The sequence below is a fragment of the Poecilia reticulata genome, unplaced genomic scaffold (assembly GCF_000633615.1).
Source record: "Poecilia reticulata strain Guanapo unplaced genomic scaffold, Guppy_female_1.0+MT scaffold_196, whole genome shotgun sequence".
Taxonomy (NCBI): Eukaryota; Metazoa; Chordata; class Actinopteri; order Cyprinodontiformes; family Poeciliidae; genus Poecilia; species Poecilia reticulata.
In genome coordinates, this window is record NW_007615020.1 from 115,390 (window position 1) to 126,176 (window position 10,787).

General features: G+C 38.5%; 1 protein-coding gene across 6 annotated transcripts in view; it reads left to right on the forward strand.

Annotated features, from left to right (window-relative positions):
• Positions 1 to 10,787, forward strand: part of rad17 (RAD17 checkpoint clamp loader component) — a 56,379-nt gene that overhangs the window by 25,594 nt on the left and 19,998 nt on the right. For all 6 annotated transcript variants that reach the window (XM_008402244.2, XM_008402242.2, XM_008402239.2 and 3 more), the window contains 4 exons: positions 2,290 to 2,428; positions 4,150 to 4,286; positions 7,022 to 7,074; positions 7,432 to 7,557. In XM_008402244.2, coding sequence (XP_008400466.1) covers positions 2,290 to 2,428; positions 4,150 to 4,286; positions 7,022 to 7,074; positions 7,432 to 7,557 — 455 coding nt within the window. The remainder of the gene's footprint in view (positions 1 to 2,289; positions 2,429 to 4,149; positions 4,287 to 7,021; positions 7,075 to 7,431; positions 7,558 to 10,787) is intronic.

Genomic DNA, 10,787 nt, shown 5'->3' on the forward strand with positions numbered 1-10,787 from the left:
AGATTAAATACACTGCTCAAAAATATAAAGGGAACACTTAAACAGCACAATATAACTCCAAGTAAATCAAACTTCTGTGAAATCAAACTGTCCACTTAGGAAGCAACACTGATTGACCCGACAAGGGTCCCCGTTGTCAATCAGTGTTGCTTCCTAAGTGGACAGTTTGATTTCACAGAAGTTTGATTTACTTGGAGTTATATTGTGTTGTTGAAGTGTTCCCTTTATTTTTTTTGAGCAGTATATATCTTACAGACCATAACAGTAAAGTACTGATCACTTTTATGTTTTTAATTAGATTTGATATATTTATTTTTTCAATTAGGATTTGATTAAGAACCAGATTTGTTCTTTGTAATTTCTGTCCAGTAAAACTAATCTATAATCAATAGACAATCAATAATATTTAACAACTAGAAAACGGCAAAGAATAAGAATATTGTTTCCACTCTGATTGGCTGCTGTTAGACCTACAAATTTTAACTTGAATGTTTGTTGCATTTTTTTAGACACCTGTGAAAATAATTTCTATTCTCATGGCTTTTTTATTCACTGGGAAATTATTTTTGATGATAAATATAGAAACAAGCCTAAAAATCAAAACATCTACAATAGTAATAGTAATATTAATGATAAAATAATGGTCAGTGCAAAGTAGCCTGCAAATTCTTTGGTGGGGGCGGTGAGGGACCTGAATAAGGGCTGGGGGGGCGCTGGGCCAAAAAAGGTTGAGAAACTCTGGATTAGAGTAACGCATTACTGAAGTGTTGATGGCACAATAGTTTGACATTTCTGCTCAAGCTATTTACTGATCTGTCAGGTTTCTGATATGCGTCCCCCCCAGTGACAGACTTGTTCCGACGTCCATGACAATAAGATTTAAGTCTTTGTATTTTATTGAATATTATATGTTGTATTATGTCAGATCTTCAGTTACATTTAAAATATATTTGATATACAGTCAATAAAGAATGTGAACATGTACCATAAAGAGAAAATGTAAGTGAATGTGTTTGGAATGAGGATTCATGGACTGTTTTTTTTCCAACACATTTTTATTTTTAAAAAAGTTTTTTTACAACCTTTTGAAATTGAGCCTGTTACGCTTTTTTGACAAAACTTTTGCTGTAGAAAAAAATGAAGTAGACTCTACATTTACAGCGAACCCTTGTTTTTCTTAGGGGTTGCGTTCCAAAAATAACCCGTGAGGCGCAATCCGTGAAGTAGTTACCTTTATTTTTTACAGTTATTTTACTGGTCATTATTTGGAGTCATTTGTAGAGTTGAACCTGGGTTGATCTTTGGAGATTGGAACCTTTGTATAATACTTCTAATGTCCCCAGGGTTGGCCAGAGGCATCTTCCCCTGATTCAGCTTGGAAGTGGAAAAAGTAGAGTTAAAGTTCAAAGTAAAAAAATCCCACAGTCCTACGGTTGGAAGTAATCCAGTTATGATGTTGACAGTGTAAGCATAATTATAAAAACTGTGACTTTAAAATAACTCATAGGCAAAGTTATTAGTAAGGACGAAAGAGAGCAGGATAAGCTGTTCCTCCTTCAGCTGACATCTGAAACAGGAATCCAGCTCATATTTAAACGCACCTCCTGACCTGCAGACCTCCAGCTGCAGGTCTGATGACCAGCTACACCTGCCTGACTCACCCTGTAAGAGAAAAGGTAGGACACACACAGCATTCAGCTCAGTGGATTCGACAGGTTGACATTGAGCTGCACAAGCAGAGCTTGTGCAGCTTTTAAACTTCTGATTTGGCTTTTAAACTTCTGATTTGATTAAGTACTCTCCAAAAAACATGTGTCCCCACAGGGGTTCGATATAAATGCCAATACAGGTGAGCTTTGTGTCCAGTTTGAGTGAAAGGAGGTGCATGCCAAGGTAAACTTCAGAGACTCAGCCGGGGCAGTGCACTAGGCAACTAACGCATAGGGATACTGATAGTGTGATTGGTGCGTTCTCCTTGCTTCGTGCCCTGTTCAGTACATCAAGTAAAAGAACAATCTTTCAAGAACAATTCTGAATGCTTAGCCTGGCGGGGGTGCAAGTAAAGCCTGGCGGCCTGCCATGCTTAATTATTCTTTGGGACATCTTGTTTCATATTGGACAGAGGGCTAAACCTCTCGGCCTTCAGCTTCCTTAGGAGCAAAAGCTTGTAGTGTCTTGCTTCTTTTAAATTTTCACACTTGGGATTCACAATAATAAACATGGGGGATACTACAATTTAGTTGGAAGGTTTGTGCATTTGTATAAATATTACTATTTTTTGTGTTCCAGGGTGGTATTTTGATACTGACAGGACCATCGGGCTCTGGAAAAACTGCGACAGTCCAAGTTCTGTCTACGAAGTTAGGTGTCAGAGTTCAGGAATGGACTAACCCAGCAAGTACAGAACCACACTCGGGCAGTTTGTCTGGTGAGGAATAAGCACACAGTTTTGAGACTAATAAAAAGGGTTTGATTGCTCTATATTGTTAATAAGATTGTGTCTATTGAGAAGGGCGTAGTCATTTCTCTATTTAAAAATGTTTTTTTTTAAATAAGTCTATTATTTTCTTTATGAACCAAAGATTTTGGTTGGATTAAAAATTTTTAAATCTCTGCCAGAGGTATAAATAAATATATCCTTAACTATTTAAGTTACACATTTTTCTGACTGATGACTTTGTTCTGAGTGCCATGCTTTGGTTCTGCTATGGCTCTGTCTCTGCAGCCACATGATGTTTTGTGTTCAATACTTTATTGATTCTTTATTGAATAACAGCTTCTTATAGTGGATGTTTTTCAATGAAACACAGATGGTTTATTAAATAAATAAACATGGCACTGACTAGCTGCAGTATTTATGCACTAATCCTTTTACATAATATTTATAAAGCAAGTGCTGATCTTTTAATCCACGCATTGGTGGTTTGCAGATAAGACAATGCTAATATATCAAGGTGGTCTTTAAAAAAGTTTGTTTGTTTCCCCGTGAGTGTTTTTAGCTGAAAATTTTTGTTTAAAATGTTCTTCACCTGCATCCATCTCACCTTGTCGTTCGTCTTGTCTAAGGTTAGGTCTGGTCTGGTGAGGAAGGGTACCACTTCATTATTCTTTCATCTTTAAAGCCTTTACTAGCTAAATCAGTGGTTCCCAAACTTTTTCTCCTGCCCCCCCCCCCAGTGGTTTCCAAACTATTTCTTTTCAGAGTCACTTAAATATCTCTCTTTTGGCCCATTTTGCCTGAGGAAAAGAAGTTGCCTAATAAATATGCACACCTTGATATAGAGTGTTGATCTCCGTAGGCCCCACCTTCTCTCAGTAAACAAATACACATCAGCTGATGTTTATATTCAATAAGTATTCAAGTTTATACTGCTTGGAGTTTGAAAATGTGAATAAAAATAATATGGTCACAACTAAAACTTGCCTAATAGTTGTGCACAGAGAGTATGAACCCGTCTTTCGGGAACGATTCTGCTCTACCAGCGATGTGCTAAACACAGCAAGGACACTTGTAATCCAGCTTATATAAAAAACAAAGAAAACGTTTTAGCCCTGTGGGGTGAGAGCAAGTCAAGCCTGGCTTATAATGCATTTAGGAAACCCTGATGGACTATACCCCGCCCTTTTCCTCCAGCTTTGCAGCCATTTGAAAGCTAGTGTTTCCTTTGGAGTTTTTCATCTCTCATAACTAGTTTCGATTCTCAGCATCTAACACACCAGACTAGTCTAAAAAGATTTCGGAAAGACTTGGAGTACCCACTTCACAAAATGGTTTTAGTAGATTTTCCCAAAGCTTCAAAGTCACCACTTGATAATAAAGCGGTAGATAAAAGGTTTTCACTACTTTGTATGAAAAGTTTTCACTAGTGAGTATGAAAGGTAGAGCTTTTCATCAGTGAATATGAACCATTTTCACTACTTTGCAAATCCGTATAACCTACTGATTTGCCTTTCAGTAGGTTATATGAAAGGCAAGTCTTTTCAGTAGTTCAGTAGTTTTCACTAGTCATTGTGCAAGGCTTTCAAGATATATGAAGGAGATTGAGTTCTTGCGTATATGGACACTAACTCTAAATAATGTCCGTGGCAGCATGCCTATGCTTTGTACTGTGATTCTGGTTCTAAGAACCGTTTGTCTTTCTCCTGCAGAATGGAGGTCACAAGGCTTGTCTTGCAGCTCTCAGTTGGCACAATTTCAGGAGTTCCTTCTGCGAGTTAACAAGTACAAATGCCTGAAAATGAAAGGTGAAGGAGGTGCTGCAGAGAAAAAGCTCATCCTGGTGGAGGTATGTACAGTATCTTCAACTTGCCTCAGGTTGTCTGTTTCTACATTTTTTGTATTCTTTGACACAGTGAAAAATTCTGAAAGCAGGTGTTGGGCAAACTTTAACGATGACAATAATTTCAAAGTAAAATAAGCATTCTACAAAGTTAAAATTCTTTTGTGGGTTTTGTTTTCTCAATTTCATATTAGCAGTAATTAAGAAATTGAAACACTTATTACACCACCTTTCCGATCTAGAGCACACAAAGCTTAAAACAGGATGGGTGTGACAAGTCTATTACTCGTCATTTCTGTCTGGCAAAAGATGAGTATCAATATTAATAAGAACACAGTGTTTCCCCTTAAGGATGTTGATATATGGTTTTATGTATATACTAATTACAGGATTATTATATGGCAAAAGTATTTTGATAGGATCACCTATCACTCAAAGAAATGAATCATTAACTTAACATAATTTTTTATATCAACAGGTTCCACCTAATTGTATTATGTTATTTGAAAGCAAAACAGATATTGTAATGTGAGATTATGATTTTTTTTAAAGAGAAAATTAATGAATTAACTAATTCAATAACTTCAGATTGACAAGATAGGAGGTAGTTGAACTAACTAAACTTTTTTGTTAGTCTGACAAAGTAAACTCTTTCAGTGAACTTATGTTTCATTTGTTCACAGAAACAAATTAACAATTTGCTTTCATCAATCAATATATTTCTTAATTCAACTATTTTTAAAAAAAGTTATTCCTGTTAACTATACCTGTCGAAAGTTTGTCGACAGGTACCACACAAATGAATTAAGTAGGTCCAGGGGCGGTTCTATTGGGGTTGCAGGGGGTGACAATTGCCACCCCAGCTGGCGACTATGAATTCAACAAATGGTTATGGCAAATCGGACATTAAGCGCATTAATCTCTTTTTTCTGACAACCTTGAATGCAACACAATGTAACCAGATACCTACTGCTGAGTAGCAGAAAGTGTGAGAGAAACTGCAAAGACAGAGAGCGAGGCAGGCGAAGCGGAAGTTGGTTTCCGATTCCAGCTTCTGATTTGGGAAATGGCTAAAGGGCGATTCTACCAAATTTTTCACAACCTTCTGCATTTTTAATCGACTCTAGTTTAAAAACTACAACACCTAGACTCTTCAAACCTGGACTGGATTATTCTGGTCTAATAGCAGAATATTTATAACCATGTTTGGGATTTGTGAACCGTTTATCCGATTTGTGAAACTTCAATAAAGGGCATTTTTTACCCTTTTTTTCTGTCTTGGTCACACAAGATCTGCTCTAATTCCAAAACCACAGCACCTATACTCTTCAAACTTGGACTATATTATTCTACTCTAATAGCAGAATATACAGAACCATGTTTGTGATTTGTGAAACCTTTTTCTTATTTGTGAAACTTMAAAAAGGGGCGAATTCACACCTTTTTTATTTTTTTTATTTTTTAATGGTCTGATCCTCGGCTGCAGAAGCTAGGTCTGGGGACATGGAATGTCACCTCTCTGGTGGGGAAGGAGCCAGACCAAGTGGGTGAGGCTGAGAGGTTCCAGCTAGAAATAGTCGGCCTCACCTCAACGCATGGCTCTGGTTTTGGAATCAGTCTCCTTGAGAGGGGCTGGACGTACTTCCACTCTGGAGTTGCCCGCGGTGAGAGGCGCTGGGCAGGAGTAGGCATACTTGTTACCCCCCATCTTGACGCCTATACGTTGGGGTTTACTCCGGTGAATGAGAGGGTAGCCTCCCTCTGCYTACGGGTGGGGGGGAAGGGTTCTGACTGTTGTCTGTGCTTACCCCACAACCGTGTTGTGGGCAGTTTGCAGCCGAGTGTGAAGCGGCCGGGATGAGAATCAGTGCCTCCAAATCTGAGGCCATGGTCTTRAGCCGGAAAAGGGTAGAGTGCCTTCTCCGGGTCGGTGGGGGATGTCCTGCCCCAAGTAGAGTATCTGGGGATCTTGTTCACGAATGAGGGAAGAAGGGGGGAGCAGGACATCGACAGGCGGGTTGGTGCAGCGTCTGCCGTGAAGCGGGTCCGTCGTGGTGAAGAGAGAGCTGAGTCAAAAAGCAAAGCTTACCGGTTGATCTACGTTCCCACCCTCATCTATGGTCATGAGCTTTGGGTCATGACCGAAAGAACGAGATCACGGATACAAGCGGCCGAAATGGGTTTCCTCCGCAGGGTGGCTGGGCTTTCCCTTAGAGATAGGGTGAGAAGCTCGGTCATCCGGGAGGGACTCAGAGTAGAACCGCTGCTCCTCCACGATGAGAGGAGCCAGTTGAGGTGGCTCAGGCATCTGGTAAGGATGCCTTCTGGACGCCTCCCTGGTGAGGTGTTCCGGGCACGKCCCRCCGGGAGGAGGCCTCGGGGAAGACCCAGGACACGTTGGAGGGACTATGTTTCTCGACTGGCCTGGGAACGCCTTGGGATTCCCCTGGAGGAGCTGGAAGAAGTGGCTGGGGAGAGGGAAGTCTGGGCCTCCCTTCTGAAGCTCCTGCCCCTGCGACCCGACCCCGGATAAGCGGAAGAAAATGGATGGATGGAAATTTTATCATTATTGTGATTGCCAGTCTCTCTTTTATGCACTAATGCATTTCTTCTTTTTATCAATACATATTTATTCTACTCCAACTGCATGTTCCGACTCTTTCTCACATTGTCAAGAAAAGTGTTTGTCATATATTTTTCAACAAGAAGCTTTACATTCCTTTACTTTTCCTTCTTTCCAGGATTTTCCAAACCAGTTCTACAGACAACCTTGCAGCTTTCATGACACCTTGAGGTGAGTTCCGGCAGTAATCAGGCCGGTGTGTGTTTAGAGGTAGTGAACTCAGGTGTGATAAACCACAGTTATGTTATAATGGGGAGGGGGCAGCAATCAATTTTTCACACAGGGCTATGTAGGGTCTTCATTTAAAAGCTAAATTAAAAATGTGTGTTGTCATTTACCAATATTTAAACTGGTTTGATTTTCTGAAACACTTGAGTGTGACAAACATGCAAAATGGAAATCATAGAAGAATCATAGAACACTTATTCACATCACTGTTAATTCTGCTGTATGTAGATTTCAAAATTGTTGTTTTTCTCTAATTCACAGATTCTGTTTGATATTTTTATTCATTTATCTGTCTTCCAGGTTCTTTGTAAAGAATAGTCAGTGTCCACTGGTATTCATAGTGTCTGGCTCTCGAAGTGGAGAAGGCAGCTTATGGTCTCTTTTCCCTAAAGAGATTCAGGAGGAGCTACACATGAGCTGCATCAGGTTCAAGTTACAGATATTAGTGTTTGAAATGTATGCTTGGGAATTATCTCCAGATTTTGTCACAAATAAATAGTTGAGAGCAATAGTTTGTAGAGCATGTTTATTGTCAAACGATAAACATGAAAAGTAAGCTTTGCTCTTCTTAGCTGCTTGTTAATTCTAATAAACAATATTTTGAAAAAAATATTGCACAAAAGCAGCTGCTTGGCTTTATGTCAGCTGAATTATTGTTTATATTACTGCCTAATTTAAAAGACATAATTATATTCTAAAATTTACTGTATAAATAGATAAGCCTGTCACGATAAACAATAAATCAATTAATCTCACGACAAATGAAAGTCATCGACTTCATTTTAATTCATCGGCTTTATCGTTTCTTCCTGCCTTTTTCTCTTTCTATTGATGACATTGAATGAAAAAAAGGCTCGACTCCGGTGCTCTCCACTGACTCTCCCTTCCTCATTTCTTTAGCGTAATGCTCAGCTCACACTACACAATTTTAGAATTGTCGGCCGATCGTCTGCCCATTTTCAAAACCTGAGAGACACACTAGCCGACAAAAAATCCTAAGTATATCGGGTTCGATCGTGCCATGTGTGGTGCCCAGCCACRCAGCAAGAGCTACACACACGAACCGATTTCTCTCACCGACATTCAGATTTAAGATAGAAAATCACTTAACAACCCACTGTATCAGACGTGAATTTAAAGTAAACGAACACGGCTGAATGTATTGCCTTATCATTATATAACCTTATAACCTATTTATGTCATGGGTAATCCTCGCTTTCTGATTGGTTACCTGTCACATTCAACAGGCTGCATTCTCGCTCCCTGTTGAAGCGAGAACACAGCAGCAGTTTATCACATGCTGCAGTGGTAAACTGGCCAAGGCAATATTCATGTTGAATATGCCTGATTTAGATCGGCACGGCCACGAGGTTCTGCCGACTGAATCCAATTAGTCGTAACACATGACACACTACAGGATGATCGTTGGACGTTTTAAGATTGTCTTGAGGGGAAAATCATGACAACTTTTATTATAAAGTTTATTTGATGGGGACAGACACACATCGACATAGACAAACTGAATAAAACATCATCCCATGTTTGCATCATGATGCAATAGCAACAGCTAATTTGCAGCACTTGTCCCCATTTGGGCTTTTAAAAAATAACTAAAAATTGAAGTGATAATCATTTAAAATAGCACCACATAATGTATACAAACAGAAAAATGTAAAACATCAAAAATGGGTACAGTTTTGTTTTTGACATTATCAGAGTTTTGATTTTTGAACGTACGAAAAACTGGTTGCAGACTTTAAATGAACAGGAAGTGAGTCCAAACTGCAGATCCTCTCACAGACTGAGCACTTTGAGCAAAAGTGGTTCTTCGAAAGGGAACCTTACAATTTCCATCTAAAGCTGCTCTGGTAGATCTGCTGTTGCCCTGCAGTCTCTGTATACAATCACTTAATGGTGTAGGTGCAAGTCCATTTAAACACTTAAAAATCAATTTCAATACATTATAATTTAGAAAATTTGTAAAATCCAAAATGCCAAATTTAGCCAAAATGTGACAGTGATGGAATCTAATCGGCTTTTGATATAAAACCTTTAAGGCCCGATTATAGAGACTTGCTAATGGTTTGAGTAGTTTGACTAGTCTGAGACCAGACAGGAGCTCCGTAGGTCAAATGTGAGGATCAGTGAGTTCAAAAACATCTCTGCACAGTGAAGTGTCGAACAATGTCTAATAATTTTAAAACTATTTATATTCGATCTAACAGTTTTGCAGATTTTATCAAAATGGCTCCTAAAATTTAACTGAGCCTCCAGAATTATTCCTGAATTATTCCTAAATATTTTTCTTGTGATACTTGTTAATAGGGTCCCCATTGATCTGAATATTCAAGGACTGTAATGATGTTTTCTTGATTGAAAAGCAAAAGCACTTTGTCTTTGTATTGAGAGTTAAGCAAGAATCCTTTAGCCACGTTGATAATTTCTGCACACTGTTCTAAAGTTTTTCACCGACAACAATACCGCTTTTGTCCGATGTGTAAACAATGGTGTCATCAGCATACATTTGCAGATTGACTTCAGGACAAATTTCAGGAAGACTATTAACATACAAACTAAAAAGGACCGGACCCAAGATGGTTCCTTGTGGAATCCCTGTTACAATTTTGCAGAAAACAGATTTACTGTTATTAATGACAACACATTGTTCACAATCTTTCAAATATGATTTAAACCAAGACAATGACCGTTCTGAGAAATTAAATGATGAAATCCTTGAGATCAGTAAATTGTGATTCACTGTATCAAAGGCCTTTTTCAAATCAAGAAAAACTGCACCAGTAATTTGTCCCTTGTCAAGTGATTGTTTAACCTTTTCAAGCAGCAGACTTACAGCGTCTCTGTGGAATGTTGACATCTGAAACCAAACTGAAGCGGATGTAGAAGATTGTTACTTTCTAAATGCAGTAGTAGTTGTTCCAGAATAATTTTCTCCAGCACTTTTGACATGACCGGAACCAGACTTATTGGCCTGTAGTTGCTGATTTCATGTGGACTTCCTGATTGAAAAATCAGTTTCACCAAAGCTTTTTTCCATGCATTGGGAAATTGCCCTGTTCTGATGGAAATGTTAACTATACGAGTTAAAGGTTCTACTAAAATGTTACTGTATTTTTTTTAAAACATAGCGTCTAAATTATACATATCCCTTGCGGGAGAATTACTTAAGCTGTTAATGACTTTTTGAACATCAGAGTAATGAATTTCCTTAAAAGAAGAAATCAGAACACTTTTTGGTCGGTTTTGCACCGTGTGTTTCCATTGGAGCTGGCAGAAACTTTGATGCCAAGTCTTTAACTGAAGAGAGGAAAAAATCATTAAACATTGTTGCTAGCTTAGCAGGATCAGTTATGGTTTTCCTGCTATTGCAAGTTCATATTTATGTTTAGTGTTTGCACTGGGATTCAGTAAACTGTTTAGTTGTTTCCAGATCGTCTTACCATTCCCTCCAGTTTCTGATGAGACATTTGTGTAATATTTAGCTTTAGATTTGTACATTTCTTTAACTACTCTGTTCCTCAAACTTTTAAAAAGCAGCCAATCTGTGGTCCTTTTATTTTTAAGAAAAAATTTTAAAGCAGAGTCTCTCTTTTTCATTAACAGCCGAATGTCATCTGATACCCAAGGTAATAATAATA